The 20870-nt window shown below is 56.5% G+C and overlaps 1 protein-coding gene across 14 annotated transcripts in view; it reads right to left on the bottom strand.

Moving 5' to 3' along the window:
• The window catches only part of TLE3 (TLE family member 3, transcriptional corepressor), a 28535-nt gene extending 8915 nt beyond the window's left edge, over positions 1–19620 (bottom strand). For 2 of the 14 annotated variants that reach the window (XM_071754080.1, XM_071754088.1), the window contains exons 1-9: positions 19270–19620; positions 18531–18658; positions 18313–18413; positions 18076–18139; positions 17029–17073; positions 8949–9011; positions 8365–8469; positions 2786–2990; positions 940–956 (exon numbers count right to left, since the gene is read on the bottom strand). In XM_071754080.1, the coding sequence (XP_071610181.1) occupies positions 940–956; positions 2786–2990; positions 8365–8469; positions 8949–9011; positions 17029–17073; positions 18076–18139; positions 18313–18413; positions 18531–18554 (624 nt within the window). In that variant the 5' untranslated portion in view covers positions 18555–18658; positions 19270–19620. Of the gene's footprint in view, positions 1–939; positions 957–2785; positions 2991–8364; positions 8470–8948; positions 9012–17028; positions 17074–18075; positions 18140–18312; positions 18414–18530; positions 18659–18957; positions 19003–19215 lie in introns of those variants that run through there. The other 12 variants (XM_071754089.1, XM_071754092.1, XM_071754091.1 and 9 more) reach the window with 10 other exon arrangements.
• Positions 19621–20870: the final 1250 nt, after the last annotated feature.

Genomic DNA, 20870 nt, shown 5'->3' with positions numbered 1-20870 from the left:
TCCCTGCTGAAGGAGCAGGTTAATGATGCCCAATTCCCCTCTCTCTCCCTCCCTCCTCCTTTAAATGGGATTTTTCTTCCCATCCACCCCCCCTAAGCTCTCAAAAGGCCCATTTGTGGGCTTGGGGATGGCAGGAAATCACTGCAAAAGCTGCAGCTCAGCCATGCTTTGTCCTGCCAGCTTTTCCCCAGCATTCTGCACCCCCAGGATCAGGAGGGGTTGGGCTGACAGCAGCCCCCCCACTGGAAATAAAATAAAATAAATTAAAAAAGATAATAATCTATCCACCACCTTCTCCATCCAGGCTCAGCCACTGGAGCCAGGCAAAAGGAGGAGCAGCCCCGAGATGTCAGGGACACAAATAAAAAAGCAGCACTGCTGGAGGTGACAGTGTCCCTCCACCACAGTGATTTAGCTGGTTAGTTAACTGCTTGACCTTCCAAGTCCTACTTAACACAGCGTAATAGCCAAAAACCCATCCCTGACAGATTAGATGACCCAAGATAATAGAAGAGTGATCAGGAATAAAATAGCTTTCCTAATCGCCCAAAGGAATTTTTTTTTTTTTCCTTTTTTTCTCTCTCTCTCTGTTTTTTTTTTTTTTCCCCAGCCCCACAGACTTGACTGCACTCATTCACAGGGCTTAGTCAATTGAAACTGAATCTCCAAGCTCTGCAGCAATCAAAAAAAGATTTAAACCAAATCTGAGGAGGAGGAGGAGGAAGAGCAGAGGCAGCTCCACTCACCCCAGCACAGCCAGCAGCTTGGGGGGGGGTGGGGAGGTGGCTGGTTTTTGCTGGCTATTTTTTATTTAATAAATAGGACCTGTGCAAAAGTCATTCCTGGAGTTCACACCCCCAAGTTTTTGTGGTTTTTTTTTTTAACAATAGGTAAACTGAAACCCCCAGGAACTAAGGGGGGGGAAAGGAAGGGACTTACTGCGCTTGAGTCTCGCTCTTTTGGAAGGAGCCGGTGTCAGAGGAGAGGTCACAACAAAACAAAGAGGAGACAGGCAGATAAAGTGTGTTAGAATAAGTCTTAAAACAGAAAAATAACCCTAGAAGCTCCTCCTGCCTTAACTCCAACCCATCCAGGTTCTCCTTGGCTTTGCTTCCAACCTCCCATCCCATCCATGGGGTCCCTGCTGCCTCCTGCCCTGTTGCTTTTTGTCTGTGGGGTTGTTTTTTTTTTTTTTTTTGGCAAAACACACCCCAAAACACAAATAAAATACAGATTCTGCCCCAAAGCACAAGAGAAATGGCACCTTGTACCAAGCCAGGAGGTCCCCACCACCTGAGCTCCACAGTGGTATGAGGCTGAACCTTCCACTTGTGCCCCACCAGCCCCATTTGGGGTCTCCTGGCAACTTCAGAAAAAAAGATGGAACTGGGTGATTGCTACTGAGAGTTTTTCCCTCACTTGGCTTCACTGGGATGAAAACCACCCCACATCCACCAGCAGAAGAGCCCAGCTCTGTGCCACTGCCCCAGGGGTGGGTGTGAGATGGGAAGATCCTTAAGATCTTGCTGGGCTGGGGGAGATGGGAGGAAAATGCCCCAACACTGGTGGTTTGCAGCCCAACTCATGCACCAGTTTGGCTTCAAAAAAAAAAAGAATTTCACTGATTGCTGTTAAGAAGAAAAATCAGTGAGTTTGCTAAGGAATGTGGCTGGTTTCCAGAGTACTGACAAATCTCTGTCAGTGGTGGAGAGGAGGAGGAGGAGGGGAAAGGCTGCTTCATCATCACAGCAGGGCTGATGGATGGGGATTGGCAGTGGGATTTTATGGGCTTCAAAGCCCAGGAAGAAGGAATTGATGGAATACCTGAGGAAGTCAGCCCCACAGAGCAACACCTGCCAGGGTTGTTTCTCCAGGCAATGGGCATTAAACCAGCAAAGTCTGGAGGCAGCTCCCCTCCTCCTGTCACCTCTGGAAGATCCCATGGTTCCCAACCTTCTCCCAAGAGATCCCAGCCAACCAGAAAATCATGGATCCATTTGGGTCTGGAGGGAGCTTAAATCCCCCCCAGTGCCCCCCCTGCCATGCTCAGGGACCCCTCCCACCCCCCCAGGGTGCTCCAAGCCCCATCCAAACTCCCACATTTCCAGGGCTGGGGCAGCCACAGCTTCTGGGGGCACCCTGGGGCTCAGCACTGAATTTCTCCCTCCCATCTCCTCTTTTCCAGTTCCAAGCCATCCCCCCACATCCCATCAAGGGATGGAGCATCCATCCATCCCCCCAGAGCCCCTCTTGGGGTCACCTCCCTCACCTGCTCCAGGGGGATGACAAGGAGGAACCTTAAATCCCCCCCAGTGCTCCCCCTGCCATGCTCAGGGACCCCTCCCACCCCCCCAGGGTGCTCCAAGCCCCATCCAAACTCCCACATTTCCAGGGCTGGGGCAGCCACAGCTTCTGGGGGCACCCTGGGGCTCAGCACCCTCCCATCACAGAATTTCTCCCCAAAATCTCCTCTCCATCTCCTCTCTTCTAGTTTCAAGCCTTTTCCCCTCACCCCATCCCTCCAGGCCCTTGTCCCAAGTCCCTCCCCAGCTTTCCTGGAGCCCCTTCAGGCACAGGGAGCTGCTCTGAGCTCTCCCCATTGCAGCCTCCTCCCAGCACAGAATTCCCTCCTGCTGCCTGACCCGAACCTCCCCTCTTCCACCTTAAAACCACCCCCCCCTCCTCCCTCCTCCTTTTGCACCCTTGTGAAAAAACACAGAAAAAGCTTTCCCACTCCGAGGAGCATCCCCCTGGGGGTGGCATCCCCCTTTCCCTGGGCTCTCACCTCTGTGGTCCAGGTCGTGGTGGTTCTTCTCATCCTTGACAGCAAGATGTGCCTGGCTGCCCAGTGCCCCCAGGGCCAGCAGCCCCGAGCTGCTGCCAGTGACTGGGGGGATGCCCGGGGGCTGCAGCCCCGAGGGGTGAGGTGGGAGCTGCACGGGGGGCCCGTGGGCAGCGTGGGAGAGGTGCTGGGCCTGGAGCTGCTGCTGCTGCAAGGAAACCACCAGTGAGCCAGGGAGGAAAGGGGAAGGGGGGAAAAAAATAAAAATTAAGAAGAAAAAAAAAAAAATAAAATAAGGGAAGTAAAAACGTAGGCAGGGAGCTGCAGCATCGGGGCAGGAGCAGTGCTGGGGAGAGGGGAGGGGGCACCACCAGGTGATGCCCCAAGGTGCTGCCCTGCTTGGCTGCCTGGAAGGAGAAGCCTTGTTAGGAGGAAGGGAAGAGGGTGACCCCCATGGAGTCATCCTGAGCTCCAGGGCACTCACATCGTCGCTGCGGGCTTGGCTGGCTCTGGTTTTTTGGTAGATAGTAAGCAAAAAAAAAAAAAAAAAAAAAAAAAAACAGAAATACCACCCAAGGAGGGAGAAAGAAGCTCTGGGTGGAGTGCCAGGGGCTAAAGGAGATCAGAGAGAGAAACCTCCAGCATCCAGGAAACCCTAAAGCCACCCCAGACAGAAGTGGCACTCTCAAGACCCCCAAGGCCACCACCCCAGCAGCTCCTCCACCCCAAGGCCCAGCCTGAGGGGCTCCAAGATTGATTGCCCACCCTCCTGCCTGCACCCATCCCAGGCAGCACCCTGTTGCCTGCCTCTGAAAGCAGGGTTTGGGCAGCTGACCCAGCAGGAAGCACCCCTGGAGCAGGGTTTCTCCCTGGGGCATCACCAGAACAAGAGGTCTGCAGCAAATGGGGCTGTGTAGGGACCAGACACAGCATCACCCAGCCCTGGGTACAACCTCAGCATCACCCAGCCCTGGGTACAGCCACAGCATCACCCAGCCCTGGGTACAACCACAGCATCACCCAGCCCTGGGTACAACCACAGCATCACCCAGCCCTGGGTACAACCACATCATCACCCAGCCCTGGGTACAACCACAGCATCACCCAGCCCTGGGTACAGCCACAGCATCACCCAGCCCTGGGTACAACCTCAGCATCACCCATCTTTGGGTACAGCCACATCCCCCATCCCTGGGCACAGCCAGGCCCTTCCTGCAGGGTCCAGAGGGGCTCAGCCCCAGCCCTGCACCCCAGAGAGCAGGGGGCTGCTGCCACCACAGCCAAAGCACACCAGGAATACACCAAAACTTCCTCCCAGGCACTCAGGACCCCGTGTTCCCCCCAGGGAATGTGAGCACATCCCCCCCAGCCCGCCAGGGGTTCAGGGGCAGGGGATTAACCCCAGGGGTCCTGCACCCAGCCACGGGTGGGGCAGAGTTTGACCCCAGTGTGTGGGAGAGGCTCCAAAAATCCTCCCCACGTCCAGCAAAGCTGCTGCTGCCCAGCCTGCAGCCCCCCACGTGCCAGCAGCCCCCTCCCCTGCACCCACGGGGCAGCAGGAGCTTCAAAGGCACCAACTGAGGTGCAAATCCTGCACCCTGAACACCCTGGGGTGCAAATCCTGCACCCTGCACCTCCCTTGCACCCTGCACACCCCTGGGTGCACATCCTGCACACCCCCTGCTCCCTGCACACCCCTGGGTGCACGTCCTGCACACCCCCTGCACCCTGCACACCCTTGGGTGCAAATCCTGCACCCTGCACACCCTTGGGTGCACATCCTGCAGCCCCCTTGCACCCTGCAACCCCCCAGCCCAGCTGCAGGAGCCGGGATGCAGCTTTTTTGGGACAGAAAGCCCTGCCCTGAGGGTCCCATCTCCAGAGGAAGCCCCAATCCCACTCCCCCTCCTCACTAAGGGTCCCATCCATCCCAGGGGTGCTGCCACAGGCTGCTGGGCACAGTGGGACCCTTCTGGAGGTCCAGTCCCAGAGGTCCAGTTGGGAGCCCAATCCCAGAGGGAGGCAGGGGTGCAGGGCAGGCAGCACCCAGGGGGTCCCCAGCACCCAGGGGGTCCCCAGCACCCAGGGGCTCTGCCTGGTGATGCCAGGAGGTCCCTGGACAGTGCCAAGTGCCAGCTGCACGCTGAGCTCCATCCCTCCAGCAGCAAGGCAGGGGGAGCAGAGCCTTGGTGGGGGCTCTGGTGACAATCCAAGAGGCTCTTTGCAGTCCCCATCTCCTGCAATTCTCATCCAGGGCAGGGCTGGCCATTCCACATCCCATTCCAGCACCTTGGGAACAGTCCCTGATGGTTTTCCACTCCTCTCCCAAGCTCTCCAGCAGTGCTCATCCCCACGGGGCAGGGATGCAGAGATCCCAGGCTTTATCCTCAGCAAGCTCCCAGCTCCAGGGTGGGCAGAAGGACACAGTAATGTTCCAATAATGAGCCAGGGATTCCCACCCTGGATTCCACACTCCCAGGACAGGGGACGGAGGCTCCAGCAATGCTCCAGCCCAGTCTGGGCAGTCCACGGGGGTCCCAGCCTGGACACAGCTCCAGCATCAGCAAGCAGGGCAGCCCCCAGGTGGGGCTGAGCAGGAAGGCTCAGGGAATCACCAGGAAAACAACCCAGCATTTCTTCCTTTTGGGTTTGTTTGGTTTTTTTTTTTTTTTTTTTTTTTCCTTTTTCCAAGCTGCCAGAAAATACATCCATCCAAGGGCTCGATGAGCTGGGGGGTGGTCCCAGGGGTCCCAACTGCTCCAGTGCACAGGGATAGAGACAAGAATCAAGAGGTAAGATCCCACGTGAGCCAAGGTGAGCCATTCCAAGGTGTTCTCCTCCTCCTGGGCAGGCAGGAACTGCTGAGCAGGATCCCTCTGGAAGCTCTCCTCCCCGAGCAGCTCTGCTGTGAAGCCTCATCCTGTGCCCAGCATCGGGGCTGAGCTGCCCACAGCTCCTCAGGGCAGGGAACATCATCCCTCAGGGCTGCAGGCTCCATCCTGGCAGGGTGGCTCCCGTGGAAAGGAGATGAGGAGCAGAGGAGGATCTCCAGGCTCTGCTCCAGCCACGTCACTCCACCTTTGGGGCACATCAGTCCAAGGAGCATCCCTCCTGCCTCCAGAGACTCCATGCAGGGGGATAAATCCCACCCAGCAGGGCCCCATGGCACAGAGGGATGTGGAGGAGCTCAGCAACGCTGCTTGCTTGGTGTCTGCCCTGCTGAAAACCCCCCCTGCCCTCCAGACAAAAAGGTTGGGTATAAAAACTGCATTGTGAGGGAGGGAAATGTCTTGCTGCAGGGATAAAACCACCCAACACCTGCACCCAGGTGGGTGCCCCAGGCCACAAGCAGTGCTGGGGACAAAGTGGGGAGCTCAGCTCCAAGCAGGATGAGGATCCTGCCCACCAAAGCCATGGCAGGACTTGGGGAAGCTTCCCAGGGACCCTCCCCAACACCCCCAAGCTCAGCCCCCCTCAAGGTGGGGGTGTGGTAGGACCCCAAACTGAGCTGATGCTCCTGCAGGTGACAGCAGGGACATCAGCAGCACCCCGAGGGCCAGGCTGGTTGGGAGCTGCAGGGACCAGGAGATGTTTTCCTCCTGGAGTCCCCTTGGCGTGTGCCAGACAAAATAAAAGGGGGAAGGTATGGAAGAGGTGAGGATTTATGAGCAAGGCTGGGGAGGAATATCTCCTATGTAGAGTGTTTTTAATTGGATTATGTACATCATGCTTCATGCCTTTGTTAACTGATTTAATGGTTCACCACTTAAGTTCAGCACTTGGGTTAAATTTAGTAAAGTAGTCTAATCATTTCCAGAGCTATAACCAAATCAAGGGCTCAATTTCACAGGAGCCTGGAGCAGAGGAACTGTGAGACAATGGCCTAGATGCATAAAATTAACAGTTCTTGACCTCGAAAGGGGTGAGTTAAAAAAAAAAAAAATTAAATATAGATGTTGCAATGGTTTGGTGGGGGTCTGTGTGTGGCTGGGGTGATGGTCTCTGCAGCTCCCCACACACAGCTGCCACCTCTCTCTGCAAGGGGCAGGGGACAGTGCTGGTGACACATCCCCAAGGGACACGAGGCTCCTGGACCAGAGGAACAAACCCCACGAGTCACCTGCCCCTCAGGAACAAACCCTGTGCTCCCCAAGGGGAGAAATCTATCTTCCTAGGGGGAAAAAAAACCCAAAAAACCAAACCAACAGCCCCAACCCCCTCTGGATTCCACATCTGAGGGGGCAGCAGGGCAGGTGCTGCAGCCACCCAGCACCCAGAGCAGCTCCACATCCATCCTGGAGCACTCCTTGGGGTGGAGGGAGAGCTCTGTCTCCTCTTTCAGCCCCCAAGAGCAGAGGGCACAGCCCCCCAGACCCCCCCTGGGGGCAGCAGGAGATGCTCCCCACTGCCCTCCCACCCCAGCACCCATCAGGATCAGCCCCTCACTCCCAGCTCCTGCAGGTCCATCAGGCAAAGCCATTACCCAGCTGGCTGCCTAATGAAGGGAGGACACTCACTCTGATCCCAGGAAGCAATTACCTTGAAAATGGGGGTCAGGGGCCCTGCTCATTTGCCTTAATTGAATTCCAATATCTGCCTCCAGCTGCCTGGGCTCCTGCCTGCCACTTCCAGCAGCTCAGCAAAGCCCAGCATCTCCCTCCCTCCTTCCCTCTCTCTCTGCCAGGGATGCACCAGGTCACCTCCCAGCCTGCTGGAAAGGCCCAAGGTGCAGGCAGGAGGGCAGGCAGACACGTGGTGACCCCAAAAAATGCAGATTCCCACACCTGGAGCCCTTCCTGGGTGCCACCACAGCACCAGCTCCACACCACGAGGAGCTCAGAGCACAACTCTACACCCGGTGCCACCCTCAGAACCAGGAAAATGCAGGGAAGAGCAAGTTAAACACAGAGAATCACAGAGATCCTTGTAGCTTGAGAAGTGCAAAGGTACTCCAAAAAAAAAAAATTAAAAAATATTAACAATGAGCGTTTTCTAAAAAAAAAAAAAAATAAAAACAAGCACTGAAACCCAGAGCCACCTCCTCAGGATGCTGGTTGGGGACACCAATGTCCCTGGTGAGCCCCACCAGGTTTGCTGCAGGACTGAGACATCAATTAAGGAGACAAGAAAAAATCATTAGGCTTAAAAAAAAAAAAAACCAAACTAAAAAACAAACGAGAAAACCCCACAAACCACCCCAAAATCTACAGGAAAGCCAGAGAAAGAGAGAGCCTGGTAAGACAGGAGCGGGTAAGTCAATGCATGGAACAACAACTCTGTCAAAGTTTACAGCACATTTCACATAACAGCACACTCAGAGACATGCCTGGGCTCAGGGGCTGCAAGGGGGGCTGCTGGGCTCCCCAGTGCCCCCCATTCCCAGGGGGAACACATCCCAATTTATCACCCCGGGAAGGGCTGCCACCCCCTGCCCGCCTCGGGGCTGGCCTGGGGGAGGTTCTGCTGGGTTTCGGGAAGGTTTGGGGGGGTTGGGTGCTGTGAGGAGCCCTCCTTCAGCCCCTCCTGAGCACAGGATTGCCTCTGGTCATGGTAAATGATAGGAAAAAAAGGGGAATACACACGGTGAGAGGCAGATTGGGAAGTCCACGTACCCCGATGATAGCATTCAACTCCGTCATTGTCACCTGCTTGGCACGCTCAACAGCCTGTGCCACCTGCTGTTGGTGCTGCAGGGACAGAGCCACACAGACACCTCAGAGATGGGCACAGGCCACACAGCCTCAGCCCCCCCTGGAGCTGGGCAACCCCCTTTTTTTGGTCCCCAACCCCCAGCAGCCCCTCGCTGCCTTTTCTGCTCCGGGGGTTTGGTGCAGATTCCACCCCCACCCCATGGGGTCAGCCCAAAATTTTACACTGTGCATGTAGGACCTGCACCCTGTTCCCCAGAGCATCCCAAAAGGTGGGGTAGGTGGGAGCAGGTCTGTGCCCCCCTCCCCAGACTCCCCCAGGGCACAGGGGGAGTTTTTTTACAATGTGCATGCAGGACCTGCACCCTGTTCCCCAGAGCATCCCAAAAGGTGAGTTAGGTGGGAGCAGGTCTGTGCCCCCCTCCCCAAGCCCCCCCCCCAGGGCCTTCCTGGAATCCCCCCCCAATCCCCCCAGGAGAGGGAGCACCCCCTTATCTGGGGTGTGAGCACATCCTTACCTCTTGTGACAGAAAAGGCATGATCTGGGCTAAAATGGTATTCAGTCTTTTAGCAATTTCTGTCTGAAAAAAGGGAAGGAGAAAAAAAAAAACCAAACACAACAGTCAGTACCCAGCAGCCTCCCAGGAGGCAGCAGCAATCCCCCCCCTCCCCTTGTCCCCTTCCTGCAGCTTCTCCTTGTCCCTTTTTTCCACCCCTTTCCCTGCATCCCTTCCTGTGATCCCCTTCCCACCACAGCACCAAGCACCACAGACCAGCCCCAGCACCTTCCCATCAGCCAGGACTTCCCTGACCTCCCTGGGGAACCCACTGCTCTCCCAAGAGATCCCAGCAGATCCATTTTGTGGGGACAGCCAGGATGGGGGGACAACCCCTCACACCCAGCCCCGAGCTTGCTGCAGGCCATGAGTTTCTTCAGAAGAAACCTCTGCAAACACCCCCCACCCCATGGGGTGCTGGCCAACAACTGCTGGGGACCACCCCAAGCTGGTCAGGGACACCCCAAGCTACTGGGGGCCACCCCAAGCTGGTCAGGGACACCCCAAGCTACTGGGGACCACCCCAAGCTGGTCAGGGACACCCCAAGCTACTGGAGACCACCCCAAACTGGTCAGGGCCACTCCAAGCTGGTTAGGGCCACCCCAAGCTGGTCAGGGACACCTCAAGCTGGTCAGGGACACCCCAAGCTACTGGAGACCACCCCAAACTGGTCAGGGCCACTCCAAGCTGGTTAGGGCCACCCCAAGCTACTGGGGGCCACCCCTGCTCTCAGCCCCCTCCATCTCCTTCCCCACCCCCAAAAAACCAAAGCTGTCACCTTCCCTTCTCCATCCTCACATCCCAGTTGGGGAATTTGACCCAGGAGAAGTTACACCCCCAGCTCAACCCCGTTGTTTGGGTGCTCACCACCAAGCTGTGGTGCCACCCTGGGGTTTCTCCCTTCAGCTGACACCAGGAGCAATGCCCCCAGCCCCAGGGATGCTCCCACCCGGGTCACAGCCATCCAAGCTCCCCAGAGTTAAGGGCTCCACAGCCCCAGCAGCTGTTAAAACATCTCCTGCTCCAACTCAAACAGCAGGCAGGATCCAGCCCTGTGACAATGGCCCCAGCCCAGCCCTGGCAGGGAATCAAACACCCAGAAATTCCTTCCGACAGCCCTGAGCAGCTCCTTATCAGCAGCACAAGTGATTAAGTGGGTCTCACTCCAGCTTTCCCCTGGGCAAGGTGCCACCCCCAGCTCAGACAGACCCTGCCTGCTCCCCACATCACAAGGAGAGAGGTGGTGACACCCCGAGGTGGCCCCAGGATGGGCATCTTGGGGTTTTAATCCCAGCCCTGGTGGGTGCTGACCCAGAGAGGGGCTCCACCTGCTCTCCAACACTGCCAGAAGTTATTCCAAATCATGGAATCACTGCAGAGTTTGGGTTGGAAAAGGGCCTGGAGGTGACTGAGTCCAAGCACCAACCCAGCCCTGCCAGGGCCACCACAGCTCCAGGGCTTGGACCCCTCCAGCACCCTGGGCCAGGACCTGATAAACCTTTCCAAGAAGAACCCATTCCTCATATCCAGCCTAAAAATCCTAAGTTTGGAGGGGAAAAAAATCCCCAACACTCAGCCCTCGTTCAGAGGAGGCAGAGGAGTGGTTACACCCCAACCAAACACCCCAAGTGCCCCAGGGTGGCTGTGAGCAAGGTGATGCCAGGAGAACCCCCACCTCCCCCAGCCTGGATACAGCCCCAGGATGGGATCCCATGGGACCTCCCCCAGCCTGGATACAGCTCCAGGATGGGATCCCATGGGACCTCCCCCAGCCTGGATACAGCCCCAGGATGGGATCCCATGGAACCTGCTGCAGGGGGGACCCCAGAGGCCACCCCAGCATCTCCACAGAGGCACTGCTGCTCCCAGCCTCCAAGCAATGGGGACATTTCTGGGGTATTTCTGGCCACCCTCTCTTCCCAAGGCATCCCAGGGATTGGGTTACACCTGATGCTTTTCTTAGCCCTGCCAGGGAGCACGCTGGCACCCTGCACCTGGAAGCCACCATGGTGTGGGCTCGGGGACCTTGGCTCCTGCTACACCAGTGCCAGAACCACCAGGGTTCTCCTGGCTGCCACGGGGCTGCTGGGGACCCACAAAACGGGGCTGGGGGGGTTGGGGAGCAGAAGGGGAGCCCAGGGAGGTGCTGTGTCTGCTGGCACTGCCACCCCAGCAAAGCCACTTCAAAGGGGCAGCAGTGCCACGGGTGATAAGCACCTTGGCAGTGCCAGGTGAACCTCCTGAAAGGCCTTTTTGGCATTGATCAGATTCTGTATAAACTGCAGCCCCATTAAGTATTTATTCCTTCAGATGAAGCCCATTGGATTCTGGACACAAGGAGCACTTGGCCTCTTGCTGCTCCTCTCCTCCGAGCTGTTCCTAGCCAGGAAACAAATTCCAGAACAAATTCAATCCTTATTTGAGGATGGAGCTGGGGGGGTGCCAGGAGGAGCAGCCCCTCCAGAGTCAAGGAAAAAAGCAGAACCCGAAGGGGCAGCCAGCAGGGAGGTCCTGACAAACAAGACACACACCACCTCACCACCTCCACCTTTCAACCCAATTCTGCCCCAAACTTCCAGCAGAGATTTGAAGGAAAAAACTGGTGCTCTGCAAAGAGAGAGGGAGAGAGAGCCCTCCCACGTGGGAGGTTCAGCGGGCAAGATGTTAGAGGTCCCAAATATTATGTTTGCAGCCACGAGGTTTCCTGCTCACACCAGATGCAGTGGTCTTTAAATATTTGCTCACTTTAACTTTCCCCACTCCCCCAGCACGTCCAGCCTCCTCGAGCTGTCCCCGTTCAGAGTTTAAGGGGGAGCAAAAGGGGATCCTCTGGCACACCAGGAGCAGGGGAGGGTTCCATGCCTGACACTTTCCCCCGTTCATCACCTCCACCCCCACCCCCGAGCTGCTCCTGCCAAGAAAAACCTCCCTTCCCCTGCGTGGGTTGCCATGGCAACCCCAGCATCCGCAGCCCAACGCCCTGCATCCCTGCTGGACCACTGTGCACAGCACCAGGACTGAGGGGTGGATAAAAGATGGGGTGCACAGGGCACCCCGGGAGAGGCACCCACCCCTAGGAGGGGGTCCCGGGATGCTCAGCCTAAGGGCAGCTGCACTCATTTTTTGTTAAAATGAGCAAAAAAGAGTCAGGAGGAGACTCTTTTGGTCTGTTGGAGGAGGTGAAATCCCAGCTCATCCCCCCCCACCCCTCACTCAGCCCTGCTGGGAACGTGACCCCGCTGTCTGACAAGAAACCCTCCGGGTGATGTTTCACCCGGCGGGGGAGGGATGGGAGAAAACATTTGCACTGGTTATAAATCAAGAGCCAGACTGCTTGGCCAGAGGCTGCCAGTCCTGTCACCCTGCTCTTAAAATGGCCCAAGCAGCCACCAGCACCCACAGCACTCCAGGGCACCCAGAGCTGGAGCTGAGTCAGGGCCGTGGCCGCAGCAGGGTGGTGGCATGGTGTTAAATAGCTGTAGGGCTGGCTTTCCCCCCCCAGCCTCCCCTCTTGACACCTGGACCTGGCAGAGGGGTGTTTAAAAATAACACTCCCCAGCCGTGGGATCCAGAGAGATGAAAGGAGCAACCTTAAAAATGGCCCCGGGCAGCTGAGTGGAAGCAGAGTCCCAGCCCTGAACCCCTACCCAAGCCATCCCCTGCAGACCCAATGGAGATGCTGGGTCAGAACAGATTAATCCTGACCTCGGCTGAGCAAGCAAAGGGGCTGCAGGGCTGCCCCAACCCCATTGCTGCCCCAGGGGGGCACCCCGAGGGCACAGGACCACCCCAAGCCTCCCAGCTCCAAGCTGTGCTTTGGGGATGAAGATGCTTCCAGAAACCAACCCCACACAGGGAGCATCCCCCAGCCCTCCCAAAGGCACAGAGCACCCCTGTCCCGAGCAGGACAACCCCTCTGTGAACCTACACCTGGGTTTTGAAGCAGGTCCCCCCCCAGCACAAGCCACCCCAGAAGAGATTTGGGGCCAGAAGAGACCAACCTGCCCCTGCTTATTGAGGCAAACAGTGGGATGCAAGAGACACGAGGCCAAAACGCACAGAATGGCCCTTCCTCCTCTGGCAAAAGATGCCAAAAGGTGAGGAAGATTTCCCTCCTTCCTCCTCTGGCAAAAGATGCCAAAAGGTGAGGAAGATTTTTCCCCCAAACCCCTGGAGAGAGGGAAGGGCTGGGGAGGGCGATGGAGCACGGGATGCAGGAGCAGGGCATCAGCATCACCCCGTGGCTCACACAGGGGACAGACACCCACCCCCCCACCACCCCCCAGCTTTCTCCTTGGCTCCAGCCCCATCAGACACCCCCAGACAGAGCTTCCAAGAGGGGTCTGCACCCCCACGCCCCCCATCCCCCCCCAGCAGAGACCCCGGGAGAGGGCGTCGGGGGCGAAAGGCGAGGAGTAAATCCCAGCGGCGGTGAAGCACCAGAAGCATCTGTTGAAACCAGGATATTGTCTCTTTAAGCACATGAAAATAAGGCCCTTGAGCAGTGTGGTTCTCACTCGGGTGCACAATTATGGGTACTTTCAGCTGTCTACCGCTATTTCAAGTGCTCTCTCCAAGCAGGCTGTCAATGGCATGTTGAAAGCTATTTGTGGCTGCTATCGTTATTAGCAAAGTGGAGAGCTCCACTGATGAGAATTAAATTCGGGGAGGGGGGTGTGGAGGGCCAAGCCACAACCCCTCATTACAGAATTATCACCAGCACCCAGGCAGGGCTCGCCCAGGACCCCCAAAACCCACCCAGGATTCCCCAAAGCCACCCGGTGCCACCCAGAAATCCGAAGGGGTTGGCAGAGCTTCCTTCCCCTCTGCCTTAGGAGACCTGAGAGTCTCACACAAACCAATTACTCTGCTTCTGAAGTATTTAGCAGATTACTACCTGGCACTCCTTGCTAACGAGCATGAGAAAATATATTGTGTTCTTGGAATATTCTCGAAAAATAAGGGGAAAAAAAAAAAAAAAAAAAGCTGTATGCTGTTCTTCCTCTGAAAGCGTCAGGAGGGTTTAGGTTTGTTTCCAGAATTAAGTGTTTAAGCACAAAAACCAAGAAGTGCTTATGTGGAGAGCTCTCAGCTATAAGAAAAAAAATCAAAAAACATATATATATATGTATAAAGTTCAGTAAAAAAGGTTTTCCCCACCAAGGTGTCTCGTTTCCTCCCACAAAATCAAAGTTTTCCCGTTAGAATCCTGAGTGCATTTGGTGATTATCTACAGGGAACTGAACCAAAAAAAAAAAAAAAAAAAAAAAAAAAACACACCACCACAATGCCAAGAAGTTTCTTTTGTAAAAAATCAATTAACCTGAAATAAATCAAACAATAGTTCTGCTCAGGTTCAGACAGGAAACTCCCAAGCAGGCTGAGGTTTGAGCCAGCCAAGTGCTTCAGCAGGCAGCTTGATGGAAGGAGCAATTCACAGCATTCTATGCAACAAAGTGGGTAGTCACTTCCTAAATATTTCCTTGCATATGGAGTTGTTTATGAAACTGCCTTTTTTTCTTTCTCTTTTTTTTTTTTTTCCAGAAAGAAGAAGAAAGGAAAAAAAAATTAAAAATAACCCAACCCCACCACCAGGCACCTCGACACACACACACTTAATATTCAGCGAGGAAGAGCTAATCTGTTATATAAGCCCAGAGACAGACAATCCCCTTTTGCTTAAAGATGAAGTATCCATCAATGTTTGTCTCAAGCAGATGTAATCACAAGCAGTCAAGTCTGGAGGGCAGGACACCGCATGAATAATTCAGGCACTTCAGTCTCCTCGATTGTGTGCAGATAAACACAAGTCAACCGCTAACCAGGTCAGCTGATAAAACTTGTTTGTTCAGAACCAGCCCCCCCGGCCCAGCTGCAGGCAGGACCCTGCACTTCGGGGTGCCCCCGAGAAGGGGGGGAACCCTTGCTCAAGACCCATCCCTCAAGCTCCATCTCGCCTGGGAGCAGTTTGGGGCCGTTCGTTGGGGTTTCTTTTTGGCAATTACAGAACACGACGGCTTCACCTCCCCGCCCGTCCCTCCTTGCCTGTCCCCAGCTCCCCAGGATATGTCACCGGGAAGAAGGGAAGCAGGCTGGGGATGCCGGGCACAGGCTGGAAAATATTGCCCTGCCCAGCTGTGAGGCTCCAAAGCTCCCAGGAAAACACCCGGGATGGGATGGGACCGGGCTGAGCATCCCCGGGATGCGGCGCGGGAACCTGCCCCACCGGCAAAAAAAAAACGAGGGGCAGGGTGAGGGAGCAGCCCCTGGGAAAACTGCTCCTGGGATTTCTGAGCCTCCCAAATCACCTGCTGAGCCAGCCCAAAGCCCACGGGGTGGGGGTCACCCCCTGAGATGGATGGATTGGATGGATGGATGGGTGGATGGATTGGATGGATGGATGGATGGAGCAGGTGGCACCCACCCCCTCCTGATGCCAGAGCCCCTGCACTCATCCCATGGCACAATCCATCTGGGATCAGCTTTGGGGGGCAGCCCCAGGGCTGAGGGAAACACTCCAGGCACCTCGGGAGGGGGAAAAGCAGTCACTTCCATCCAGAGAAAAAGCTGAGTGTGCTGCTGTGTTATTTCAGCATCTCCCGGCAGCAAAGCTGCTCCATCCCTTCTCCCAAAAAGCATCCTGCACCAACCTGACTCCAATCCCTCTCCAAAGGGTCCTGTGTCCCTCTGGACACAGGGAAATAGGGGATGGGGTCTTTGCAGGAGGCCACCACAGACCTTGGCAGCAATCCTGGCCACACCAAGGCAAAGCCTGAGGCACCCCTGAGCCACACACCAGCCCCTACCCCCCAGGCTCCTGTGCAGCCCCCCCTGGGGCTCCCCACAAGCAGCACCCCCTCCTCCAAGAAGGGCAGAAGCAATGAAGAGAGGGGGGGAAAAAAAAATAGAAAAAAAAAAAAGAAAAAAGAAAAAATAAGGTCGGGATTATCTGACTGGAAAAAGATATTTTTAAAAAACTGTAGAGTAAGCAGTAATTATTTTTGTTGCCCTGTGAGTACGTAGGAGAAAACGGGAGGGAAATGAGTGTGAAGAGAGGCAGAGTCCCAGGCAGGATGCTTGGCACCTCCTCAGGTGGCAAAGCTGGGCTGTGATGCTGCTCTTAAACCAAAGCACCCCGGAGCTGAATGGGGCTGATTTGCCAACTGCAAAGTTGATGTCAACTTCCATCTACCTTAAGTTCTTAATTAGAACTACTTCTAAAACCAGTAAGCAGCAGCAGCACAAATAATCAGGTCTAATCTCAGTAATAACTTTATTCCTTTAAGTTTTACCATCATGTGCCCAGCCTTTAGGCTCTTTAGCTATAATCTTATCAAGGTAGCACACCACATTCTGCCACTGGCCTCCTCTCTGTTTTTCCTTTGGGCAAGTTACATGCGAAAAGGAAACCAAAAAAAAAAAAAAAAAAAAAAAAAAAAAACCAAACAAAACAAAAAAACACCCCAAAACAAAACCACCAACTCCCAAACATTGCCTCATTCTTCCAGATTCAAAGACCAATCCGTGACATTGAGCAAGACACCAGGAGATATCAGGATCCCTGAAGATAATTCCCTCCTAAGTCTCACGCTCCAGCACAGCCAGACTCAGGGCTGTGACCTTAGAAGCAGCCACCTTGCACCAACAACAAAACCCGAGGAAAATGCAGCAGATAACAGTATTTTCCAAGTGCTGGGAACACACTATTCCAGGTACTAACAGTCTTGAGTGGAAGGCAAGGCTGTTTTCACCTCTTCTCATAAACACCCTCTTCAAAACTTTAGTTTCTCATGATTATAGGCAAAAAAAAAACCAAACCCCCCCAAAAAAAACAGCCTGCTATCAACCTGCAGTTCCCAAATATAGCTGCTGGGCAACAGGATCCTACCTGGAGTCACATCCCTGACTCCAGCACTTACTAATTCCCCACATTTAGTGTGATCAAAGCTTGGTTTATATCAGGTTGAGAAAAAAGGCAACAGATCAATCAATCAATCAATCAATCAATGACCATTTCCCCCCCCCTTTTAAATTACTCACCTGTTTGTGCATTTCAATATTCAAACCGTATGACATTTCATAGTACTGGGGAATAACAATAATAATAATAATTAAAAAAAAATCAATAATAATAATTAAAAAAAAAAAGAGCCGAGAAGAAATTTGAATTAATTTAACATAAGGTATTTGCATAAGGTCATTACCAGAAAGCAGCCCGGTCAAAACTGTGCTTAAAGCATTTGTAGCCAAGGAAATTATGCCTTATAATAAGCAGCTGTTTAGAGGGTTTAACCAGCATGCATTTAAACAGAGGACACTCCTTTTTTACTCCTGTTTTCTCCTCCTAAGCTACTTAGAAAAACAAAGAGGCACAGAGCTGGGTGACAGGCGTCTGCACAGCCCTGGCAGAACAGGTACAGCCCGTAGTAGTCTGGCCAAAAACCCAGTTTCTCACTGGGGGGAGGGTGGGTAGTGCTGGATTTATTCCTCCCACCTCTCCCAGGTCCAGCGATGGTGCTGGGAGCCCGGAGAGCTCCTCGGACCCCCCCCGGGAAAAGGGGGTGCTGGGTCCTGCTAACCCGATTAGCAACACAAACCACCCCACCTCGGGGCCCCGCCATGCAAATGGTGCTAAAAACAGGCTTTTGAGGCAACAAAAGAGCCCCCGAGGGGGGGGGGGTGTCGTGGGGAGGGGGCTGGGAAGACACGGGGGTGGCATCGCCCCGCTCCCCGGGGCACCAAGAGGGGCATCCCCCGTGTGTTCCCCCCAGGGCACCCACCCGGGGGGGGCTGCTCCTGGCCCCCCACCCCGGGGCTGCAGGACCCGGCACAGAGGGGTTAACAGGAAACTTGGGATGGCGTTTCCAGCCTCCCCTCTCCCTGCCGGGAAGGGGACACACACACACACAACCCCCTCCTTGCCCCAACCCCGGGGTGATGGCAAGGAGGTCCCCATCGTCGTGTCCGTCGTCCCCCCCCCCCCACCCCCTTTATTTCTATTTTTTTTCTTTTTTTCCCACCGCCTGACTGCGCTCCCAAGCTAATGACATTTACAGCCTGATCCGAAATCTGATTAAAGTCTCTTACCATAACGTAATGGCGCTGCATTTCTGTCTTCTCGTTCGCCAGCTTATCATACTCCACTTTCAGGCTGGGGAAGAGGCGGGGAATAGATGGGTGAGAGGAGGAGGAGGAGGAGGAGGAGGAGGGGGGTTGGAAACAAGAGGGGTGAGACCCCTCGGGGAAGCAGCGGGAGGGCAGGGAGGGGAGCGGGCGCTACCCGCAGCCCCCCGCCCCGAACCCCCCCCTTGTCCCCGGGCTCACCTGTGGTACTGGGCTTGCAGGAACTGGAACTCGTCCTTGATCCGATCGCAAGATTCGGCTACGGTGAATTTGAAGCCCGGTTGGCCCGGCTGGTGCGGAGCCTGCGGGGAGAGGAGCTCAGCACCGGGGGGGGTGGGGGGGTGGGAGGGTAAAGGGAGGGAGGGGATGGATGAAGGGGGGGCTCGGGGAGGTTGTGGAGGGGAGAAGGGGGGACTCACCGGGTGCCGGCCCTGGGGGTACATGGCAGGGTTGGGGCGCGGTCACTGGAGCCAACCTCGCCGTGTCTCGTTACGGAGATCGCGACGTGAGCTGCTGGTGCCCGGAGAGCTCCCGGAGAGGCCGAGAACTGGAACAAAGAGACGAGAGGAAAAAGTCCGTGCGGGGGGCGGAGGAGGGAGGGCGGCGGGGAAAAAAAGGGGGGGGGGGGGTATAGGGTTGGAAGGGGGGTTAAGGGGGGACCCGGCCGGTCCGGCTCGCTCAGTGTTGTGTGTAACCCCCCCCCCCCCCGTTTTAGCTCCTCTTCCTTCTCTCCTCCGCGCAAAGCTCCGCACCGCCGGAGAGGCGCTGCGCGCCCGCGGAGCCCAGCCCAGCCCGGCCCGGCCGAAACCGCCGGAGCCAGGTGCCGAAACACCCCCCCACACACACCCTCCCGAACCTCCTTCTCCGCTTGGCTCCGCGGTCCTCCGCTTCCTCACACGGAAAAAAATATGAAAACATAAGAAATAAAAATCCACCACCAGCAAAAAAAAAAAAAATTTTTGAAAAATATATGTTAAAAAAAAAAAATAAAAAAGCCACAACAACAAAACCCCAAGCAAAGCAGCCCCGTCGGCGGCACAGGAGGATCCCGCGGTCTTATTCCTGTAGCGAGGAGAAGGGGGGGAAGCAAAGCCAGGAACTAACGCCGGAGGAGCACGACGGCCATGGAGGAGAGGAGGAGGGGGAGGAAGGCCGTACACATCCGACTTCCCGGGCGCCGCGGACATGCGAAGTGCGGAACGGGGCCGCCGCCGCTGCTGCTGCTGCTGCCGCTGCCGCCGCCGCCGCTGCCGCCGCTCCCCCCGCCCCGGGGGCGGCCGCTCAGCTCCGTCCAGCCGGTCCCGCCGTAACTCCACAAGCCATGGTGCCGCTCCGGAGGGAAGGGGGGGGGACGGGGATGGCTGGGTGGGTGTGGGGGTGTCCCGGGGGTGGCGATCGGAGCCCCCCGCGATGCCGCCGCGGAAGGAGGAACACGCGGTCGGCGCCGCCGCCGCCAGAGCGCTGAGGCGAAGCGGGGAGGTGCGGGATCGGGGGGGGCGGCGGGAAGGGAGGGAGGGGCGGAGGAGGGCACGGACACACACACACAAAACCCGCGCTGCTGACCAATGGCGAGGCGGCGGCCCCACGTGGGGAGGGGGCAAGGAGGGTGGCGATTGGGCGAGGCGGGAGGAGACGTCACAATGCCAGCTTGTGAGGGAGAAGCCCCGCCCATCGTGTAGCCACGCCCACCCTTAATTCCCGCCCATCCTGCGGCCACGCCCACACCGATCCCCCTCTGTCCCCCCCCCCCCCTTCCACCTCCGCCGGCGGCTCCGGTTCCCCCCGGGTGGGCCGCAGCCCCCGGCCCGCTGAGCGCTGTGCGGGCCCGGTACGGAACCGCTGGGTCACCCTGACCCACAGCGCGGCCGCGACAGGGAGAGACACGGACCAACCCCCGCTGCACCGCGAGCCTCAACGCCTGGAGAGGCTGAGGCACCCCCCTCCCGCGGTAAAACACCGGGGGTGCCTCCCGGGAGCCCTCGGGACCCCCCGGTGTGGCGGGACCCCCCTCCAGGGCAGGGTCGGGGGGGAACCGCGACCCTCCGAGCACAAAATGGCCGCCCCGCCTGACGTCACACCGAGCCTCCCCGCCCCACGTGGGTGCTCAGCCCCGCCTCCCTTCCTTTTAACCAATCACCACACAGCGAACCTGGGCTGCCTCTCACGCTATTGGCTGAGCCGCGCCGGCTCGCCCGCAGCTGTCAATCAAAGCCACGCGGGTCCGGCGCGGTGACAAACGCCGGTGCGGAGCCCCCCCCCCCCTCCCTCTCCCGCCCCCCTCTTCAATGTCCCCCCCCCTCTCTCTCTGTGTCCCCGTGTCCCCCCCCCCCCCGCCATGGCGGCTTAATTAGCTCGGGATGGCTTTTCCTCCCAGCTCAAACAATCTGTCAGTGCCGCACGGCGGAGGCAGCCGGGCGTAAAAAAGTAAGCAGAGGCTAAATATCAATTTGATTCCGTGTATCAAAGGCAGCCTTGCAAATAAGGGGAGGGGGGGGGGCTGTGGAAGGGGGGCGGGGGGGTGTCTCCCCACTAATGAAACCGAGCTGTGGAAATAATAATTAAAAAAAAAAAAAAAAAAAAAAAGGGGGGGGGGGAAACAACCCTCCCCTAAATTAAAATACCCGCCCTCTCACAATTAGGGGGGGGTCTGTGTCCCTCCCCGTGGGTGGGGGGCGGGTTGGGTGTCCCCATTGTACCCCCCCCCCCCCCACTTCGCACACACACACACACACACACCCCCCGGAGCCCGCCGCTAATTG

Source organism: Heliangelus exortis, chromosome 11 (genome assembly GCF_036169615.1).
Source record: "Heliangelus exortis chromosome 11, bHelExo1.hap1, whole genome shotgun sequence".
NCBI lineage: Eukaryota > Metazoa > Chordata > Aves > Apodiformes > Trochilidae > Heliangelus > Heliangelus exortis.
This window is presented reverse-complemented; position numbering and strand designations above follow the sequence as displayed.